Source organism: Haliaeetus albicilla, chromosome 2 (genome assembly GCF_947461875.1).
Source record: "Haliaeetus albicilla chromosome 2, bHalAlb1.1, whole genome shotgun sequence".
Taxonomy (NCBI): domain Eukaryota; kingdom Metazoa; phylum Chordata; class Aves; order Accipitriformes; family Accipitridae; genus Haliaeetus; species Haliaeetus albicilla.
Window position 1 is genome coordinate 62078970 of NC_091484.1, and position 23486 is coordinate 62102455.

Here is a 23486-nt window from a genome sequence, read left to right on the forward strand (position 1 = left end):
TTGGGGGAGTTTTGCAGACCAGTTCACCTGAATAATTAATTAATGCAGAAGACCAAAGTGTGTACAATACTTCACTCCAAATGGACTCAGTTAGCTAAGTCGCATAATGGATTTTTGCCTTTGAGGACCCTTTGACAGAAGAAGGAGCAGTCACAGGGAATTTCAGGTCTTCAGAGCTAAGGGACAGTGACTTTGGCACACAGATACTGAGAAGCAGGCAAGGTGGGAAACAGTGGTTTTAAGACAGCACTGCTAGGAGTGGAAGGGGATGTATGAACCGATCACTGAAGTTATTGTCTTTTCTAGCTCCTAAGATTGTGCCTAATCACTTTTCAGCTCCTTGCTCCAGGCCTCCTTGCTGGGAGGAGAGGTATGAGTGTCTACTATCCCCTTTTTCTACCTGGCTTTCCACTGAGAGGCTTCTAGCCTTTTTTCATGGTGCACTCTGGTCAAGCTTCTGCATGATCAGAGGATTAGACTGTCATGCTTCTGCATGTGACCTGCCATCCAGCCAGACACGGGGCCTAAAGGCAGTGGGTGCTAGGCACTCGTAAGCACAACTAAAATCAATGAGAGCTTTGCTCAGGGGGGAGGAAGCTTTGCACAATGTTGCTCATGTAGCAATTCACGCTTAAAAGATATGGATGTTTTTACAGCTGAGGCCCTATTCTGCTAGTGTTTCCAACCCCAATTAGTAAAATGGGATTACAAAACTAGGGAGCTCATTTTGTGTTTTTATAGGGTCTCAACCAGGGGAGGAGGAACAGTTATGAAGGGACAGAGCAGCCATCAATGAAAGGAGTTAATAAAGACTATATGGCACCTTAAACTTTCCCTCATAAATTCCTATGCACATAATGCTGCGCACAGTCTAAAAATGCTAACAATTTTTATACAGTAAAGAAGTAGTGCTTTGATGAAGGGAACTAAGGAAGTCTCTTGTTCTTACAAATATCTGGCTTGTGGCTGTTTAGCTTTGGGGTTTAAGAATACTGAAGTTTTTATTGATGATTTTCCCACAGTGAGGGATTTCATAAGGCTTCTTTCTTGTCCATGTGATTTCTGCAATGTCTGGGATGGGATAAGCAGCCCTTCCCATCACGGATATATTCACATGGAAAGGCCATCCATGAACTACCTAGCCTCTACTCTGCTTTTGTGAAAGACGTAGAACATAGCTCTGAAACAACGCCCCTACTGTCAGACCTGTCTGAAAACAAAAACCAGGTTCAAACGTTATTAGAAAAATGGAAGGAGACAAACTCAACACGACAGCAGAAGTCTCGGACGGAGGCACACGTTCCCCAGCGCTGATTAAGTGCGGCTGCCTCTTTGCAGTGGATGTGGCAGGGGTCCTCCAAAGGAAACCTAAGAAGCATAATTAAAGCCTGGCTCACACATCACATAGGAGCTGTATTGATTAAAATCCATCCGTTTCCCAACTTTTGAGTACATTGTCTTGCGACTTCACCCTGCTACCATGTATTATGCTTATGTTGTGCTGCCCGCCGTGTATTACCCTCTCTGCAACGGGTAATAACGCGAGCTCCGTGCGCGTACCAGATCTCCGTTATTTTTAGCGGACCAGGTAAGTCCCTCAGGTTTACGCAGGGCAGCGCGGCCACCGGCAGCCCCAGGGCCGCGATTCGCAGCTCTCCTGTGCTAGGTCCGCAGCCTCCCTGGACCCTCCGCGGCCGGCAGGCGCGGCGCAATCCCCCGTGGGGTGGGCCAGGCCCCGGGGGCTGTGACCTCGCTCTGGAGGCGGTCGGCCCGGGACCCCGGGTTGGCTGCGGCCCGGCCGGGCCGGGGCGGCTCGGCCGCCCGCTCGGCGACCGCCCGCTTCCCCGCCGGGAGGGGAGGCCGGGCCGCCCCGGCGCCCCTCGCCGCGCCCTGCCCGGGGCGGGCCGAGCCCTCCCGGCTTTGCCGGCCCTTGCGGGGGATTAGCGGGGCAAACCGCTCATCCGCCGCTGACCCCGAGGCGGGACTGCGGCCGGGGCCGTCCGGAGGAGGAGGGCGAGTCCGAGGCACAGTCGCCGGAGGTGGCGCGGCCCCGGCCCCCTCGGCGGGGCTGGCTCTGCGGGGACCGGAGGTTTCGCTGCGGGTAATCCCCGGCCCGGGAGCGGCGGGCAGGGCTGAAGCGGGGTGGGGGGGGTCCCGGGACCGGTGACGGGCTGCCGGCTCTGCCGCCGCTGTGTAACCGCCGCTCGCCCGGGAGCCGCCGCGGCGGGATCCGCGCTGCCCGGCGGCCACGCCTCGCCGAGGGGCTGAGGGGCGGCCCGGCCCCCCCGACATGGCGGCCCGGCCCCCGTAGGGTGGCGCGGCGGGCAGGACGGGCCGAGACGGCACCTCCCGCCGCCGGCGGCAGCCCCCGTGTCGGGACGGGCGCTCCAGGCAGCTGCGGGGCGGGCAGGCGGGGCCGGGGTGCGCGGCCTGCCAGCGGGGCTGCTCGGGGCCCGGGAGGTCCCGGCTCCGGCCCCGGCCCCGGCCCCGGGAGGCGTGTGGAGGGTGCGGGTTGGCCCCGGCCCCTGGGCTCTCTCGTTCAGTCCTCCTGGTTGTTTCTACTTATGTGTTTGTTTATTTATTTGTTTGTTTTATGTGAGTTTCTGGGTAAGGAAGGTGTGGTGGAACCGGTCAGGGCGTTGGGGCTGGCAGCAGGGGCTCGCAGAGCGGAGCAGCGCTGCCCGCCCTGCCGTGCAGTGTGACACGCAGGCCTGCGGCGTGACCGGGGGCCTCGGCAAGACACGCGTGAAATCTTACTGGGCCCCAGCGTACACTCGTACCCCGAAATGTCTTGCCTGGTAATGTTAAGTGCAAGCAAATTTGCCTGTTGTCCGTAATGCCTTCCTTATCTTGCTGTCAAATGACTGCATCGCCTTAATTTCAAGCCCTGCCAAAGCACATATTGATACAGCTGCTAAATTAATTTTGAGTTGCCACTTTGCTGCTGTTAGAAGTCCTGAGAAATAGGGAGTGAGTGAGATCACACCATATTGATTTTTATGGCCTCGTAAAGTTTTACTGTGTTAAAATAGGAAAATTAAGTGCTGCTTTAGCTTTGAAAGCTAAGTTCTTTGCTAATATATTGATCTAGTGTGTAGTCATTGAAAAATTACTCTCATCGCTTGCCGTGCCTCTCTTCTGGGAGCCACAAAATGAGCTGGATATGATTCGGTTCATGGATTGCCAGTGTCAGTTCATTACTTCTGGTGGCACAAGGTCCGAATACAATTTGATAATGAACCATTCCGCCTTCTGATATTCATCTTGTTTTCATGATTGTAATGCCCCTGCATAAATATTTTATGTCGGATGACAATTGCCACAAAAATCTTTAGCTCTCATTTGTTTTCAAAATATCAGAGCTTTTAGAACAATAATTAAACTTTGCATTTTGTTTTCATGTTCTTTTCATACTCTCTTCCTATAACTCAAGGTTATATATCAAAAAATTGGGATCCTGTACTGAAGGATTGTCATCCAGTGGGTAGCCCCTATGCATGAGATTAGATTGAATGCTTACAGCCCTTGCTGATTCTTTAACCTGTTGCTTAAAAAAACCCCTCCTCCGATGGAGTTTCCTGAGAACTGTAAACCTCAGAATGCAGTAGGACTTTTACTGTTGTGGGGCATGGCAGGGAATGGAAGAAAACCAAGGTGGAACCTAACACTGATGCAGATCTCTTCCAGCTGTGCTCTCTGAGAACATTTAGAGAGTGAAGTGCTGGAGTCTCCCATGAGTGGTGCTGGTCAGTTCAATCTGCAGCAAGTAGAAATGTCAAGATCAGCTGAATAATAATCAGCAGATGAAATGTCAGTGTGGACACCCAATATGCATTTATCAATAGAAGGAGATCAGGTACTGATACTGCACAGTACTGTTTCTCTACTCCGTGTAGAAGTTTTGCAAAGGTCAAGGAGTCCAGAGGCATCAAGTTTCTCTGAAAGCTGTCTTGCTTGTTGGGAAAGTTGTTGCTGGATAATAGTCAGCAAAGAGGAAAAGTGTTTTTTAGAAACAGAAGCAGCAGTTACCCAGCCCTTCAGAGAGTGAACACTAAAAAGTGCCCTCAAAAATAGATCAATTTTTTCCTTGACCAGCCCTAAGATTAACATATATACTTTGAATAGTGCCCAGGAAATACATTGTCTGAGATTAAGCTAAATTTATCACCACTCCTTGCCTCCAAATGCTTTAAAGTAACCATTTATTTTTACATTTACATTAATTTAGGGTTCGGTTGTTGGGTTCAAAGTTTGCTTGGCAATGTCATTGCATGGTTCTTGCCTTTTCTGTGCATCATCAGACATTGTCCAAGCTGCCTGCCAGCTTTCAGGTGATGAGGTGTGGCTTTCTTGCAGTTTCCCTGACTGTAGCATGGAGCCGGTACTCATTTTGTTAGTTGTCAAGCTATAACTCTTTGTTTCTAGCAGTTAAGTAGGATGGGATTCGTTTCACCTTACATGTCTACATCTGAAGCTGTATAACTGGGTTCCTGTTGTAGTCAATGGAAACTTAGCCAGTATAATCAATAGAGTCTGGAGAGCAAGTCCTTTTATGCTAAGGTAGATGCTAACCAGGTCAGGTAAATCAATTTTTGATTGCTTTGACTGCCTAAAATAGGATTATATTATCTAGCTTAGGTTCCAGTAGGTAATAGGTATATTGTACATTTATCAAGTTAGGTGAATCCCAGCTCTTGTGTCTTTCTTACTTGTGTAAGCACACAACAGTGAAAGAAGTGGACTGACTGGTAGAGAAGGTTGTTGATTTTGATTCTTCATCTACCATAGCTGGGGCTAAAGAGGTTGGTGGGTTTTCTTTTCCTCTGGAAAGTTTCTTGCAGATGGGAAAGACAATTGTTCAGTTCTGGGAGAACACTGGGGGATGTATAGAGTGGAAAGTAGTAAGCAAACTGATGTACATTCAAGAGAATAATTCAGATAGACAAATCGATAGTACAAAAATTACATAATCATGCAAAATTATACTTTTGTTGTTGTTTTAGAGTGAGATTATAATGTTAAGTGTATTCAGCTTTTGACAAGTGAGGTAATAAAACCAGTTGTGTTCCAAACACTTTAACTAATTGCCAAACTAGATAATCTATTCACGCTGAGCTTAGGTTTCACTGTAGTTCCCATTCACATATAGGTTGTATCATCATCAAAATCAGAGGCCAAATATCCTCCAGAATTAAGTAGGGGTGGTATTGGAATTTCCAGAGCAAAACTTATTCTTTGAATGATGGATGAGATAGCATGCTGCATAAATGGCTCATTACAGCTACATTTATACTAGCTCAGGATCTGAGCTGCAATCCGTGTTCATAGTTGAACAATCAAATTATTTGGACATTTGTCCAGGAAGTGCTAGGTGTGAGTATGATGAATGGCACATTGTAGCATGTAGCACATGCTCTTGGCTTGTCTTAAGAATTCCATGCAGCCACCTTGAACTTTCTTATTAAATACTTGTCATTGTGTCATAAACTCATGAAATAAAAGGAAATGTGTTGTAGGATTTTACTGTGCTATTACATTAAGTATTTCAAGGCCCCACTGTGCCTTGTGATCAGTACCAGACCAAAGAGCTTATAAACTAGATATTGGATAAAGGCATCGGGTGGCAAAAAAGTGAGGTAAGAAAGGTTTTATTTTTCTTTGATATAACAAGCCTCAACAGTCTCTACAGGAACATTGCCTACAATTTCTTTTTCTTTCTTTCCTTTTTCTTTTTTTTTTTTTTTTTAGGTTGATTATTTTTCTGGCATCCATTAGGCAAGAGGTTTAAGTTTCAGAAGCTGAAGGAGTGCAAGTGTCACCTCCAAAGAGGTAACAGACCCAATAGGCAATGTAAGCTAGTGTTACTGGCTCCTGACATCCACCTCCTGTGACACATGTGAAGATGTCTGGCAAATTACAGGGTAGATATGTGCAGGAGCTGTCTGGTTAAGCAGAAGTAGTGTTTGCAATGGGAAAGGGGGCAGTGATGTGGACAAATAAAAGAGATCAAAGAAAGACGACCTCAGTAGGTGTGATTTGAACTGAACCAACGAGGTCCTGGTTCTAATTTTCCAGACCAGAAGATTGTGGTAGCCAGGAGACAAGATGCTCATGGGAACCTAAAGGCCGGATTCATTTTAGTCATGTATGAATAGGTGTCTGCTTTGCTAATCATGTAGGCTCCCTTTATGGAGAAGGATGAATGACATGAGGCAAGGTGCCTCTCATTTTATCAGCTCCTTATGGAGGAAATGGATATGCTTTCATCCAAATGAGATGGAGGTCGATTCAGAAGCTATTGAGGGGGAAGGTTTAGAAAGAAGCTGCAAACTTAGGTGGTATGAAACAGTAGTAAAAATATTGGATTAACATGTAATATTCTATGTGAAATTCAGGCTCTATTGTGCTTGCAACCCAGCCTGCAGAAGGAAAACCTGTTGCTTATTCCCACTTGATTCTGTTGTCTGTAACACTCTGTGGCCTTAACCATAAAGCCCTCAACAGTGCAATTGGTATGTGTCTTAAGTTTTGGGTGCGATAAATGTGCTTCATTGAATTGCCTTTGCAGCAATTAGACAGTCCACAGGAGATACACTGTGTTCTTCATGAGGCTGCCCCTTCCCTTTCCCTTCCCTTTCCAAACTAGCTGGATACTGAAAACGATGGAGAATGCAGTGATCTGCCAGTATTGATGCTGAGCAGGGTATCTCTGGATCTCTCTAGTACACGACCTGAGGTCTGCTGCATAGGGTGTGTATGTCTGATGTGACCTGGGAAGCAAAAAGTCTCATAGGGCTGGCTCATAAGAATTCTCACCCAATTTGTTCTTATAACTGTGACAGCCAGATCACTGACATCTTATCCCCCTCTTAGAGCCAACCCCCCCCCCGCAAACAAACCAAAAAACCCAACCACATTGGCTTGTTGTCTTAGAACTCCAAACCTATTTTGTCCCCACCCCGAATACCCTGAATTTAATCACTGTGTCACAGTCCGTTTGGATCTCTCAAATTTACGGGACAATGTACTCTGTGGTTTAAACTTTATTTCATAAGCTCATTAAGAAATACAACAAACAAACACAACAAACAGGGGCTCAATCCCCTTTTGCCCAGACTGGTCTGTCACATGAATTCACTTATTCACCATTCAAGTCATAAGGTTTCATAACTTATAAACCATAACTCTTAATTCATGCGCTTATGAGCAGAAAAAAAACCAACCCAAAGCCCACTTAGTTACTTAGTTATCTAGCTGGCAGCAAAAGTGCTCATCCCGTCCACCTGTGTCACAGTGTGGGCATCCCCTTTATCACACTGGGAAGCAGGAAAGCTTCAGCAGTGCAGCTGCTGTTGATCTGCTTCAGAATCTTTTGGGGTGAGCTGATGCTTTATACCTTCCATCTTGGAGTTTGGTCTATACCATTTTCCTAAGTTAGCAGGTTCTGAGGAAACTGCCAGACAAAAGATACTGGCTGCAGGAGACAGCGATTTGCAGGTGACACTGGTGCATAATGGTCCTTTAGCTCTTTCTGGCCGCCTGTTCAGCCTACATGGTGCTCTCCTTTGACTTAATGGTGCTGTTCCCAGCACGCATCAGGCCTTAACAGGAGCTGGGTTAGCCAAAATCTGAGCAGAAGTTGAGTGAACTGTCACGCTGAGCACACCAGAAGTATTTTAAAGGGGTTTTATAGAGGTTCAAGGGTACATTCCTAGCTCAGAATTTTGGATCAAGTTGTAAGTTGTGGTTTTTTAAAGTAATTTTTTAATGGTGAGGGGTGTGATAAATTACCCAGTTGTTTGGGCATCCAGACGTATTCCAGAGACAGTCCAATTTATTCCTGAAATATGAGGTTAAATCATCATCAGCTTTCTGAACTTCACTGACATGTAATAAAACATTATTCATCACCCAGAACAGAACACTTGAAATCATTCTATTTAATGTATTTTTAATAATAGTGGAAGCTAAACAATTTATCTGCAGGGGCAGTTCTTAAACATGGTGGAAGTGAGGAAATATGATGTTCAATATAACTTATTCAAGTTATGATTTTGAAGCTGTAAATCAAAAGACAAAGGATTAGGGTGAATAATTCCTTCTGGAATAGCACTCAAATTATTGAACTATGACAGCTATAGAATGCATTATTGTTAAGTATGTGGTGACTTTTCTTAAGACAAGGTGATGTGCAACCTGCGTGATTTGCAGAGGAAATCTTGCGAGTCTAGCACTTTCCTCTGGTAGCTGAATAGCACCTGCAGGACCATTTTTCCTCAGCCCTTTAACAGTTCTTGTGCCAGTCTCCGCAGACAAATAAGCAATTGATACTGGGAGTCAGTGAATTTCAGCTGCATTCTGTTAATGTGTAGGAAGTTAATGAAGCCTGGGAAGCTGTCTGAAGCTGTAGGTTTTTATGTACATGTTTTTTCTTAGTGTTCTACTTGCTGTAAAACCTCTGTGCAGAGTGGTGGACCTTTGCTTAAGGTTATGTTTGGAGATTGAAGGTATCAAGAGTTCCCTGCTTGGCTCTGGCGTGGGCTAAATATGAGAAGCTGGTCTTTGCATTCCTGCATCTTAAGTACTTGTCTTTAAAGGGGAGGAAATGAGTCTTCCTTTCTTCAAGTTCTGCATATCTCCTACTGTAAGCTGCCTGGGTCAGAGGCTCTTACTGTGTATTCTTGTAACGTGGGACATAGCAGACCCTAGATTTTGATGGGAAACTACATTTTCTGTAGAAAATAATTTATATGTAGGCAGCCTCCAATATGATTTAGACATATCAGTTCTTATGAAGGAGCCCACCCCACCACTACTTTTTTTTTCTCCCCAAAGCTCACTAGTTATGGATGGAGTATTCAGTAAAACTTTAAAAAAATAGTTAACCTCAATTCTAAAAACTAAAGCTCAGATAGAGAAATTTTGAAATTGCATCCTTGTTGAATCCCTCAAAGCAAGGGTTTGGGATTATGAATCCTAATCCCTTTATCATCCCCGATTTGTTTATTATTTTGAGTAGTCCCAATTATGAGCTAATTACAAAGCATTTATATATACACATATAAAGTGATCAAAAAAAAAAAAGGAACAATTGTATATGAGCACTATTTTATAGGCAAAAGAAAAAGAAAGTTCCAAAAAAAATGTTGTAACTCGTTTGTGTTCATTCTCTGGGGAAGAGATGGCTTTGCCTGGAAGTGGTGAAGCTCCCAAGGCATGGATAAATACTAGGCATGAGGTGGAAAGGTAATGCCTTAGAAAGAGACTGCAGTCAATGTCCTGGCTGAGTTGTCTCTATATGAATCCCAGGGGGAGGGTTGGACAGAAGGAAAAAGCAAATTTTGATTCTGGAATGGTAATTTGAGGTTTTACATGTTACAACTACATATCTCCGGATCTTGATCCTATATCTTTACTTTGACCTCACCCTGGATTTGTGTTAAGGGAGACTTCATTGTAGCAGGTAAAATTGGGTCATTTTGTTCCCACAGCCCTTGAAATCAAGGTGCAGGGCCAGTACTTGTTGCAGTCCTCAGTGTGCAACAGACTGCTGCAGGTTTCCTGGTGATAAGAGGATATTTCAACACTTCGCTTCATGAGTGGGTATAGAAGTTGGTAACAGTCATGTATATATTAAAAAAAGGGGGGGGGAGGTGGGGGAAAGAGAGAAGAAAACCCTGTCTTCTCACTCATCAGTGAACTAATCAACCAAGAACAATATGATGGGAAGAATCCTGAGCCCTGTGTTCCCCAGGCAAGATCATATTATCCCGTAGAAAATCAGTCTGAATAGACATGACAACATGCTACTATGCATATCAGATAATTGAAAGAGCTGGTACAATGCATGTTTGTATAGCAGTCGATTTCAGTTGCTTCTAGTTAGTATACATACTGTATGTATAGTCGATATACATGCTGCATGTATAGTGGGATATACACGGTTATATGAGTAAGTGGATGAATAAAGACAGTATGTCTAGTATGCTGGAAGCCATAGATGAAACTGAAATTGAAGCCATTCTCTTCATTAACAAAAAAAGTAGTATGGTATTACGGTGCAATTTCTGTCACTGGAGTAATACCACATAAAATGCTTTATGTGTGTAGATTTGTGCTGTCGACATAAAAAAATCCAAGAATAAATACACTGTAGTCTGTTTATAAAGTATTGTATAAAAATTTAAAAAACGGATATATGAAAATGTCTATCCAAACCTGGCTCGTTTACTGCATATTGTGCTCAGGAAGAACTTAAGCACTCAGTAGCTGGCTTGCCTACTTAATAAGGGCTTGAGTCTGTCCTCTTCCCTGCCCCTTTTTCAGTCTTGGCTCTACAATTAAGAATATGAGAATGTAATTTTTAACACATTTCTACTGAGTTTTGGCTGTTCTTAACAGGTAAAGGTGGGGTTTCTGTTCTGTTGTTGTTTGTCTGGGAGGGCGGGTGTGCTTTTTTTTTACCATTGTAGCTGCTGGATAGTTAGTCACTATGAAGGCTTGTGTAAGTGAGTTGTATCCATCATTGACCAGGACATAGGTGTAACCTGGTCAGTGATGGATACAATTCCATCATTGTAAAAGGTGTTTCTTTTACACTATGTAAAACAGTTGTTAATGAATGTACATCAGTAAACATGTTTTCCATGACTGTTAATGCTTGGCTGTCAGAAGACCATAATATTGTGAAAAGATCTGCCACTTTGATCTGCTTGGCCTTACAAGATCTACATCAAATTCAAATGGTAAGAGTAGGATTATAAAACTGACCATTTGCTCTAAAAGTTTGAGTGAACCTAATGCTACTATTTAACATGTTTGGGTTTGTGGGTTTTTTTTTTTCCCCTTCTCACCTGATTCTTGGTAATGGAGACAAATTCTTTTGGATTTTATGAACTTGACTCCCATTCCCCTGCCCCTCAGAAAATCCAGGAGTGACATTATAGTTTCATTGAAGTGCATGGGAAAGCTTCTACTGACTTCACTCAAGCCTGAGATTAGTTCAATTATTTGAATTTCCTTTCATTTGATATTGTGTTGACTGCAAGTACCTGTATTAAGTGCAGCATTTCTTGTTCATTATGCTTTCAGTGCATGCACACTACATGCAAAAACATTTCTGGAATGTGTATTTCTCCTGGCATTTATAGGAAACCAATTGCTATTAACCATTTGTTGAGGGAACATTGAAATCTCTTTTTCCTAGGAGCCATCATTTGAGATGCTTCCGTTGACTGGGAAAACAATAATATTTGATAGCTTTCCTGATCCTTCAGATACCTGGGAAATAATTGAGACTATTGGCAAAGGAACATACGGAAAAGTTTTCAAGGTGTTAAATAAGAAAAATGGCAGCAAAGCAGCAGTCAAAATTTTGGATCCTGTTCACGTAAGCTACTTAAGTTACTTGGTTTGTGCTTATTTAATTGTAAGTGAATTTATGCAGTCTTTTTCTTTTAATCTAGGTAGATCATTTGCATTAGAAATGATAGTGAAATAAACTGCTTCAACCTGCTGAATATAAGGCTAGCTATCAATGCATTTTTCATATCGTGAGTGATCTTGGAAGTGGTTGTGTATGGTAGAAGTCAGAAGTATATCTAAACTTTACTTTTACTTTTGGTTCCCCCTTGTTTATCTCTTACTTTCAGAAGCAGAGCTGATTATTTTCCTTTTCAGTACCAGGAGTCCTAGTTTCCTCTACTTTACTGTTGTTCCCTTTCCTTTTTTTTTTTTTTTAAGATACTAGCCAGTTACATACTTTTAAGTACTTTAGATGTACCTTCAAGCATCTATTTTAAGTACATACTTTTAGCTGAGTTACATGCTATGAGTGATACTTTAAAAATAAAATAGCATACTTTCTTTTTATTGTTACTGTTGGTTCTGTGTTTTCAGAATGTGCCAAAATATGTAGGTATCACAGAGGGATCCATCTTTTCAAATGGAAAATACAAAGCCAATAGCTCCTACACACAAAGCACCAGGTGACTGGGAGGTGGAATTATTATGTTGTAGAGTATGTTTTTGTTCTCAATAACTGACATTTATTGGGTGGCAGATTAATGCTCAAAGGGTAAGGAAGAACATTAGTCTGGCTTGTAAAGGCATACCCCACTGACTTCAGTGGTGCTGCATGTGGCCTGGGATTTTTCTCGAGAACAGTAACCTGCAAAACGTGGACAAGGAGCTGTTCCTGTTTCAGGTGGCCTCTATGAGCTCATCTTTTGCACTTCCAGTATAGGGTTGTGAGGCACGTGCTTTCATTTCACAACCTCTGGGCAGGAAGGGAAGAGCTCGCCATGCCACGTGAAACGCTGCAGGTCTGGAGCTGCACAGCTACACAGGGCTCTGTCTACCCCTGCATATCACACAGTGTCAGATTATGATCCTGTGGCCTGTAAGTCCATGAAATGTGCTTGTGAAAACATAGCATCTTGCATTATCTTTGCTGTATTTCTTGCTGATCTGCTTTTTATTTCAGCATGCTTTCAAAGCAACAAAAGGAGGCTCATCTCAATTCAATATCACGTACCTCTCCCAAAGTAAACATGATTTGCAGCCAAGCGATAAGGACCTTGATTAATTCAAATGCATTGGAAACTATTTTTGACTCTGTTGCTTTCTGTAAACAAGGTTCTTGTGCTTACAATGAATAGGCAGGACTTTCTTGCAGTTGGTGTTCATCTAAATGCCTGTATGGCAGGAAATGCTTCTGCTTTCATCTATTTCACGAGTGTTCAACAATGATTCTTAAGTGGCAACTGGCTATGGCAGGGATTACTGAAGGCATCGGGGAAACTTGCAATGTTGTGTACACTTTGGAGGTTGTAGGAAGAGGATAAAGGATGATGACAGGAAGAAAGAAGAGGTAGTAATGCTGATGCTAGAGGAAAGAGAAATAGATTAAGTAGGAGAAAAGGGAGTAGAATATAAAGAAGACAGAAGAATACAATGAATAAAGATGCAACATAAGGAATTAAAGAAGAGAAAAGGTATAACTGATGAAAACAGATTCCTTATTTTAATGAAAAAAAAATGGAAGTCAGTAATGCAGTCAACATCACACTCCAAGACTTGAATCTTTTAACTGAATATATTCTTTTTTATTCTAAGAATACTATTCTTCTTTTCCCTCTCCTATTTACAGTATGTCTGGAGTAGCTGCTGTATCTCCATGTTACTGTTAAAATGGCAGCCCTATATTAGAAATAGGGTGAAAGCAATAAACTAGTTCTTTTTTTTTAAACTGAAAGTATTATTAATGGCTGCAGAGGGAGCCATTGCAGTGAAGAAAAGGATACTTTCTGTATTCTTTAAATTTTACAATTTTTTTCTTTGAAGATGCTTTCAGAATTGTGCCACTTGAGAGGTGGACTGAAAAAAAACAAGAAGAAATGTGGTTTTATATCACTTGGTCTAACTGATATTTCCAAATTAAACTGGGAAACTACGTTATCATGGGTGATGTGAGACTGAAATAAGCATTTCATGTTTAATCCTTTAGAGCTCTCAGATTATTTGTGTTGAATAACAGCTCAGCTTTTTGAAACTGAAAAGGGAAAGTGGAGGTGTCGAAATGAGAGTATATGAAGACAGAACTGAGAATGCTCTTAGTCTTGTCCTCAGGGCTATAAGTAAATACCATTGTACTTTAGGGCTCTTAGACAAATTATCCTATGTCTAAATTCACATGAAAATATTCCCTCTACCATTTCTAGAAGAGGTACACTTATGCAGGTAAATATGTTAAATTCAACCAAATATTTCAGGTTTTCTTCCTTAATAAAATACAGAGGAATATTTCTGGGTTTAGTATGCACAGAATGAATATTGTATTCATTTCATTCTCTCTCTTTTCATTTCTCCTTATAATAGTAAAAATCTCATAAAATCTGAGTACCGCTCAAGAGACGGAAACCTCTGTTAAATCACCCCAAGGCAGCCAGGGGTATTGTATCTTCTGTGTGTAGTTTTTTGGCTTCTGACTCTTTGGGTTTTTAGTGGGGTTTTTTTTTTGCTTTATGATCTGTCCTTTTGTTTTTGCCAGATGTGTTTTCTCTCTTCATCCCTTCTTATCTTCTACTCTTTCCCTTTCCTTCCTCTGCCACCTTCAGTATCTTGGTTCTTTCTTCCTTCCTTGCATCTCTATTTTATTTTATTTTTTTAATTATTATTGGCTGTATTCTTTGTTGTGCTTATGGGAAAATTAACTTAAAGTGAGTTCCTCCTTTTTTTGAAAGAGGAAAATTTCTGCTGTTTTTCAGCTACTCCAATAAAAAAATCTCTAAAACCCTTCCTTGTGAGAAGACTTATTCATATAATTTCAATATGAAAGTTTAATGGCCTAATTCCTCAAGATTCTGGTGACAGTCAAAGTTCTTTGAGACCAGTCAAGCTGGTCTCAAGACAAAAGGCTAATATGAGGAACTGGAGTTGGATTTAGCATTGGAGAGATCTGTATAAGAGACAAGTGAGCAAAGTCCTCTTAGGGGCAGATGCCTTTGGTGGTGAACAAAATGAGAAGTGTCACTCATTGGGAATACGAAGCATCCCTTTTCTCTGCCATGGTCACTTCTATTTGGCAGTGGTGAAACAGGTTTTCAGCACCGAGTAGGTGCTTTTCATTGATATGAAATGCGTTCATATGGATAGCAGAGTTTATAGGTAGTGTTCCTCTAGAACTGATTTTTCATTTCTATTTCTTTTTTGGTGGGTATAAATAGCAAATTGTATTAAAAATGTTTTAAATCTAGAAACGAGTATGTTTAACATTTTTCTTGAAATCTAAACAATGGGGGAAAGCAACTGCAGCTATTCTGCCTCTACCTGTGGCTAGTATGGATTGAATATTTTTTCAGCATGACTGAAACACAGTCTGATAGTGTCCCTCAATAAGCAATTCCACTGCATAGGTGGAAGGGGTTACCTGAGTCATCCAGTCCCCACCATTGCTAGCATCCATGGTTGGTCTGAAAGGGCTTTCACAGCTCCTGGTGCATGTGTTGGCAAAATTTGTCCTCAACTCTCACCTCCAAATGGATTTCCATTGCTGTGTAAGAAACCCGAGGTCTGTAACAAAAGACTGACAAAAAGCCACAACTCTTACAGCTCAGTAGGAGAAGCCAGAGAGATCACAGATGTCACCAATTTCTATGATAGTAGAAAATGAGAAAAATTCCCAGATTATTCTAGAAAGTGGGATGATAAATGAGTAAGGTGTGGCTGCGGTCATATTTGTTTGTGCACAGAGGGGCAGAGAGGTAATTCCAGCAGCACCATCTCTAGCTGGGGACACCCTTGAGACGAGAGAAGTAACATGTGACTTCCCGAGGCATCTGCATAGCTACCCACTTGTGGATTGCACTGGCTTTGTCTTGAAATGCTCCTTCCCCATTCTCCTGAGACTGCTGTGTCATACGCCATGTGTTCATTAGTTATAATTGATAAAGTCCAAATAAAAAAACAGGTGACTGTTTTGTACTGAGTAAACAGAACCAAGCTTTGTAGCCCTGCAAATGGTACATTCATGTGCTGTTTGGGTTTTTTTCTTTGTATTATTTCAAACTACATTTGAATAGCCAAAAAAATGCTATATGCTGGTTCTTAAAATGGCTATCACTATTTATTTATTAACCACTATGTATTTCTCATTTGACACTAGGATATTGATGAAGAAATTGAAGCCGAGTACAACATTTTGAAAGCTCTCTCTGATCATCCCAATGTAGTCAAATTCTATGGCATGTACTATAAGAAAGATGTGAAAAATGGAGACCAGCTTTGGCTAGTTCTTGAGGTAAATAATTCAGAAAAATAAGAGTTTTCTCTCAGTTGGCATTCCAATGTTGAGTGTAAACTCAATGAATGAGATGCAAGTCATTTGTTTGATGTTTTTCTTTAGAGTGATTGCATGTGAAGGAATAAATGCTGTTGTTTAGTCTTTTCAGTGTTCTGAATTAATGGTCTGCTCTGAGTTCAGCATTCTTACTTTGATATTATGCTGATAGTGCTGTGCCTTCAGAATTAGGATATAAATTCTAATACAACTTCATAGGATTTGCTACCTAAAATCTTTCTTTGGTGAAAGGCTTGTCATGGGAATCTTCCTCTGGTAGCATTTCTTTAAATATGACTAAGATATGACATAACAATTGAAGAAACCACTATGAGTACTTTTTTTTCTAAATGAAATGACAGAAATTAATTAATTGAATTGCTTTTTTTGTGCAAGTAAATGCACAAATAGATAAATAAGCCAATAAAAACAGGCTACTGCCCAAACACTCTTGAAAGCAACAGAATTTCCTCAAATGGAGTCAGAGCAAGGTAAGGCCTGCGATTTGTGTCTTCCAGTCTTTAGTTTTGACTAATCTAGGAGCAAAGAACTTGATCTTTACTGTTTTCATAGATTCACTATAACCTGTTCTGCGAAAACTTCCTCGTCTCGCCAGAGGAAAATGAAGAATGACTCTGACAGGAATAGTGTGTCTTTCATAACAATCAAGGCTCTTGCTGATGTTTGATCAGTGTTTGATAAGGCTGAGATTGAAGAATTGGTTGTATTTCATGATTTGTCAGCTGAGTGAATACAAATCTCCTGCCAAATACCTCAATGATACAATGGTATCTAATCCTGGAAACAAGCTCTAAAAAATGCTTAAGTTCTAAAAGCTTTTCCAAATTCTTCTGACTTGCATTGGGAAGATGTTTTTAAGAATAGTTTGCATTGGAAATCATAATAAATTATTAGGTTAGACTGACATCAGAAGATGTCAGCTCTTTGTGCAGTGAGCATCTTTGAAAACCTAGCTTCTCTTGTGTCTGCTGGGCATTTGAAACTCCATCTGTGAAACTTCTGGCCTGTAAAGGGTGGATGCCAAACAACTAGGATGGAACAGACTGTGAGGAAACAGTTAAGTGTTTATATTTTAACTTTTATATTTCACATGGATTTATTTTCTTAATGTGAAAAACACAAGCCTACATCTGGAGTGTAAATTTTATATTTACTCTTCGCATGCCAAGCTGTACATGTGCAAGGGTGTTGTGGTTTAACCCCAGCCAGCAACTAGGCACCACGCAGCTGCTCGCTCACTTCCTCACCACCCAATGGGATGGGGGAGAGAATGGGGAAAAAAAAAAGTAAAACTCGTGGGTTGAGATAAGAACAGTTTAATAGGACAGAAAAGAAGAAAATAATGATAATAATAACAACAATAAAATGACAATAATAATAAAAGAATTGGAATATACAAAACAAGTGATGCACAATGCAGTTGCATATCACTCGCTGACCAATGCCCAGTTAGTCCCTGAACAGCAATCTGCACCCCCCTGACCAACTCCCAGCAGTTTATATACTGGGCATGACGTCATATGGTATGGAATATTCCTTTGGCCATTTTGGGTCAGCTGTCCTGGCTGCATCCCCTCCCAACTTCTTGTGCCCCTCCAGCCTTCTTGCTGGCTGGGCATGAGAAGCTGAAAAATCCTTGACTTAGTGGCAACAATCGAAAACATCTGTGTGTTATCAACATTATTCTCATACTAAATCCAAAACATAACACTATACCAGCTACTAGAAAGAAAATTAACTCTGTCCCAGCCAAAACCATGACAAAGGTCTAGTATGGAGTGTGTGGAATAGTCTTGGATGCTTTCTGTCACTGCACATGTAGATCCATGAATACAGTGGATTTCAACTGGTGTGTGTACGTGAAGATATGCATAAGTAGAAAAATAAATTCTAGTAGTGACTTTGGTGAAGCTTTCCTTTTAATAAAAATACGTGTGAAAGAAAACTGTCATGGAACAGATTCCTCTGTTGAAGTGTCACCTTCCTTTCAGCTTGTATGCAGCTTTACAGGGCCATTGCAGTTTGTTTTTCACAGTAGCTATTTAGGTGTCCTACAGTTTATAACAATGAAGATATCTTCATCATCTCCCTTCTGGTTTTGGGGTTTTTTTTTAACAATATATTTGTGGCTAAATTCATAAAGGTAGGTGATTAGTCTTTACTTTAGCTTTCAGAGACTTCTGTTTCCGTTGCTTTGGGGTTTGTTTTTTTTAAAATTTATTTTATCATAAAAGAGCATTTTTACTTCAGAACTGTTGCTTCCCCTGAAGATGGGAATCCAGTCTTGAAATTTAGATTTGCAGAGTTTGATACCAAGGAGATCTTTCTCATCTCCTTCTCTCAGAAAAGTTATCAACTAATCCCTGCAAATTCTATGTGGTGCTCTGAAATGAAGATGGACCTTTTGCAGTCAGCACCTAGCCTGTAGATACATTCCCAAAGACTGGAAGGCCAAACAGTGTAAACCACTGCAGTTTTTCTGAAGCCGCTTCTGTAGTATCTGAAGGCAAAATGATGTCAAGGAGGAAAAGTAGAGAATCAAATGCAGACTATTGTGCACTGTAGTATTCTGGATTCCTGCAAAGCTGCAGCTGCCAGGGAGAGCTTACAGGAGCAGCAGGGCATTGAAAGCAGAGCTTGTTGCTCTGCTCTGCTTTTGTGTTCTGTGATGGGATCTGTGAGCAAGAGGTTTAGGAGGAAAAGTTTCTCAGATTCCACTATGAATGGGCTTAGAGCCACCACTGTAGTTTACCAACAAAGTTACTCTCTGGAGTGTTTGAATCCGTGTATGTAGATGTTATTAAATCATTTTTTCCTAGAGGAAAAAAATCCTCAGCTCTTTAAGGCACATCCCATGTAATGTATCAACAGCAAGCCAGTCTGGAAAGAAAGGTTGTTGCCAGGTTTCTTTTCTACTAATTCCATCTTCAATATTAGTTATATGTACTGTACTGTTCAATTCTTATACCTTTGTTAGTATATACAGTGTGATGATTTTTGACGTATCTCGTAGTTTTTGGTAGCTGTTTTGTATTGCATTTGATCATGTTTGGGTTTGGGGAAAAGAGGCTAATCAGGTTTGAACTAGGCTAAGGTAAGTGGCTGAGGTACAGTTTTGAGGCCCAAACTGACCAAGTAGCTAAAAAGACTATCCTACAATATTGTTAAGGATTCTTGAGAGATTTTAGTCCCGAATACTTGAATTATCATAAAATCATCAGACCTCATAACCTTGGATGGGTTTATAATGAGACTATTACAGTCTTGGTATGAAATATTCCACCCCACCTTCCATCTCTGTTTTACAGAATGAATCTATTCTTACATTATTTGGTACCTGTTGAACCTGTACTCTCAAATTCTAGGACAAGATAGTTGAACATTCCATTTTTAACTAAAATGGGCACTTTCATTTGCTTCTCACTCTAAGGCATATGTGAACAATGAGGCACTGGATGTTCACAATCCAGGTTGAAGGTATTGCCCTCTGACTAGAAATCATTAAACCAGATGACTATCAAGAATTATTCACCTACAACTAAATGGAATTTGGAGCTGACCTGTTAGTGTGGGTCATCTGATAGTTTCTATGTCTATAGAAGCCAAAACCAGTTGCTTCAGAATGATGGAAATGATCTGTTACAGAATAATTCTAGGTAAACATGACATTTCTTCTGAATCTCTTCACTTAACAATTGCCTAATAGCACGTGCCTTCATAGAAAGTTTTCCAATTTGAAGTGAAATTCCTCATTTTCTACTGAACACTTGGATTTCATTTTCTTTGCGGTATTTCTCTGTCTCTGTGCTAATGTGCAGATTACCTAACTGATCTTGTAAAGCATTTTGAAGTTGCAGTGCTGTGAGCTAGAAAAAGGCTTCTGAGAGAGTAAGACTTATTGTTCATTAATTTTTTTCTATTAAAATAAACACATACTTTTTTGATATAATAAAGTATCAAGAGATGTGTAGTCAATCTCGTGCTCTGATTTAACCTTTCAGTGTAGATCTAATCAGTTAAAAAACATGCATAATGATTACTTGGGAAAATAAACAACCTTTTTGCATAACACGGTTCTGCGTGTGACAGTATAATACAGTATTTGTAGAAGTGTAAAGTTACTATGTTGTCTTCATCTTAACACATAAAGACCTAAATCTGAGACTAGTTTAGAATATGAATTTTAACAAATTATTAAAAACTAGAGGAAAACTAATAATATGAAAGCTTCTAGCATCATTAGCATTTTTTGGTAAAAGTAACCTAACTTTCAAAGTTCAGCATTTTTAGGGAAACCGCCTACAGGAATGAATGTGAAACAGGAATACATCTGTACATAATAACAGTACTCTTGACTCTCAGTTCAGAAATGCCCTTCTCTCTGTAGGCTGCACTCAGATAGGCTGAACAACTGCCCCATGTGGATGCTGTTCTAATCACGTTTATAATAAAGAATATTGCTGGAGAGAGGATTCTTGCCAGGTGTATTAAGCCTTGTCACGTGTGTCCAGAGATGCAGGCAGAAGAAATAGGCCTATTGAGTCTGTGTTGAAAAGAAACCACTTGAGTATTATACTTGGGATGAATCAGCTTAGCAGTTTCATGTCAGCAGACATCAGCATGATGACACAGCTAAGGCAGAGTGTGCTATAGCCCATTTCTTTCTGCTCTGGATGTTAGTTCAGAAGGGAGTAGAACTGACATAGTTGGAAATCACATGATGGAAGATGGAGCAGGGAGGTAAATCGCGTCAGGCCCTACAGGTGAGCATGTAGGTCAACAGCAGGTGGGGAGAACAAGTGTCACAGCCCTTGCCTGAGATCTGGTGCAAGGAACAACCTAGTCAAGGCTGAGTGAAGGCTGAAAATACCACAGCAAGGTAAATGGTAGGTCTTACACAGCTTTTACTCACTACTGTAAGCCAGAGTCCAAGAATCATGATGCAACATATTTCTATGGTTCATTTCTTACATCGATCAGGTAGAACTTTAAGAAGCATCTCAGTCCATTTTCAAAAGACACATAGTTATGCATGCCATATTTGAGATGGATTTGGGTTTGTGAGTCACATAAGTAAACTAGTATATTTTATAATTCTCAATACATTTTTATGCTTAGGAAATAGAGGGAATATCCATTATTTTTATAGTAAAAAAAAAAAAGATTTTGTTTTCATGAGTTAAAACTTAGCCTGGTAGGGTAAAAAAGTTTGGATGGAGTGACCTCCCACCTAAAAATACAGTTTTGTAATACCAAAGCATTTTGTAGAAACCTCTCCCTTTTTGGAGAGGTGTATGTCTATTTCTGGCGAGGTAGAGGGAATTGCCAGGAAGTTATAGAAATAAATCCCTTTGTGCTGAATGTCAAGATGACTGTCAAAGCATTCTTTTTAGGTGTTTTGCTTCTCCTAGCGTGTACGTGAACATTTCAACAACATTTGCAATGCCCTGCTGAGTTAGACCAGTGGTCCATGTAGCACAGAATTCTGCGTCCTGTGGTGGCACTAGAAGATGCTATTTAGGAAGAGTCTGTCCAATTTTTGCAGTCCATTTCCCTCATGCTCTCCAGCAACCATGATTGTTGTACTAAGGATGTCTCAGACTATTCTATTTACTATCCATTTATGGACACAGTAAACCTGATGATAATACTGTCATGCTATACAGTCTCCTCTTAGAGCACGCAATTTTAATTTTTGTGTCACTAATATATACTTATTACTGCATATAATATTCCACATACTAGAATATAATGTTTTAAACATTATGAAAACATTTCCAAATCAAAATATTTTTCAATGTGGTAAGAAATTTAGAATCCTGTTAATTTGAAAAGAAGGAATATGTTACAATTTGCAGTGGACTGCAAGCTCTGTTTTCTGATTAGGTACTTAAAAAGTACCTTCACAAACAATATTTGAGTAGCTAGTGCAATCTGTACAGGTGCTGGCCGTGCACAATCCAGACTGAAATGAATCTGATTCATCTTCGTTCTCATGTAGAACCTTTTCTTATTCTGGTGTAATCTTCATCAGAGAAGTCACGTGAAAGTGTAGAATAGCTTGTGCTTGCAACCTGCTTCTCTAAAGAAGTGGCATGATAGCCTCTTCCATTCCCTCAACCTTATAACGTGGGAAAATAAATGCATTAAATAAATCAGTAACTTGTATCATTCTACATTGTTGCAGGCAAAGTGATATACTTTGAGTTCAATCTTCTGGATGTTTCTTGATGGTAATTGAACCTGCTAACCAGACACTGGTAACTCAAAAGTATTACAGAGAGATTATCACGAAGTATTATTGTGATCCAGTTGGCAGCTATGTTTGCTAATTTAAAATTTGCCTGAAGTGATTAACATCTGTTCCTTAACTTTGATCTTTTAAAGTTAACATCAAGAGGAAAAAATTTAAATGTACAAATATTTAAATTATCTTTTTAAATCCTTGGGACGCTTCTATTTGTGTTGCTTTTTTTCAGAAAGAACAAAACCTTTAAACCCAGTAAACAGAAGCTCTCAGGAGTTTGAATTAAACTAGAACACAGAAAATTGTAGTGCTTCAGTTCTCCTGGTCCTCTTTTTGCAAGCATAGACAAAGTACAAACCCATGGTGTGGATTCCAGTTAATCTGAGTGAGGACACTGTAGCCCCATACGGAAAAAAGAAATAAAGTGCCAGTATACCAAACTGCCAGCCTGCTGTACCAGGGTAATGGCAGTCCGTTGCTACTGGATTACTTCTAGTGGCTTGCCTGGCCTGGGAAAGCTTGCACATCTAGCCAAAATGCTTGTAACAGGGTAAGAACTGTGAGAGAACCTAGCTGACAAACGCTGATGCTGTGTGATAAGCACAGGGTGGCAAACCAGCGTAGTTCCTACTCAGTTACCAATTATAAGGGCAGTTGCAATTGTCTGGTGAGTCACTTACATATACTGAGTATATAACAAGCTGAGATCCCCTGATATAAGTCCTTTCTGGTTTTGTGCAGATCCTTTAGAAGAATTACTGTTCTTGAAGTTGCCCAGAGATGGAGAGCCCAGCACAATGCATAGAGTATCAATTACTCACTCCTTTCCAATCCTAAAAGTGAGCCTTCATAGCAGGGAGCTGACATCAAAGCTTTAAGCCAGATAGAACAAATGGATTTGGAAATGGAGAACCAAAGAGATAACAGAAGTCAGCTGTGATCTCAAGCAGCTGCAAGCATTTGTCAGCATTGCAGCACAGGAGAGTTATTAAGGAGGATTTGAAGGAGGATAGCGGTGTGGTTTCTGTTTGTTTTGGCTGCTCCTTCAAAGCAGAAAGGAAAACATGTTATGCCTACAGTCAGCTGGTGATGGATGCCAGAACTGCGAGTTGATCAAGGATAGAAGTCAATCTGTTGCTGCCTAAGGAAAGGTATTAGGACTGCTACAGGTCCTGACAGTAAAAGCAACTAGCTCATATCTGATCTGATTGAGAAGAGGCAGCCAGCACAAGGGTTCAAGGGAAGAGGGGCATGGTCAGAGTTGGCTGGTTAGGGATAAGAACTCACCAAGGCCAAGAAAAGGTGTTGCAGTAACTCCTAGGTAAAATGAAGAATGCTGAACAATACATCTGCACTGCTGCATCTGGCCTGGAGTGAGTC

General features: G+C 40.9%; 1 protein-coding gene across 12 annotated transcripts in view; it reads left to right on the plus strand.

The window, feature by feature from the left end:
- The window catches only part of MYO3A (myosin IIIA), a 145483-nt gene that overhangs the window by 20283 nt on the left and 101714 nt on the right, over positions 1 to 23486 (plus strand). For 2 of the 12 annotated variants that reach the window (XM_069777238.1, XM_069777304.1), the window contains exons 1-4: positions 1928 to 2101; positions 10672 to 10745; positions 11207 to 11389; positions 15665 to 15799. In XM_069777238.1, coding sequence (XP_069633339.1) covers positions 10743 to 10745; positions 11207 to 11389; positions 15665 to 15799 — 321 coding nt within the window. In that variant the 5' untranslated portion in view covers positions 1928 to 2101; positions 10672 to 10742. Of the gene's footprint in view, positions 1 to 1479; positions 1589 to 1767; positions 2102 to 5748; positions 5851 to 10671; positions 10746 to 11206; positions 11390 to 15664; positions 15800 to 23486 lie in introns of those variants that run through there. The other 10 variants (XM_069777309.1, XM_069777316.1, XM_069777295.1 and 7 more) reach the window with 8 other exon arrangements.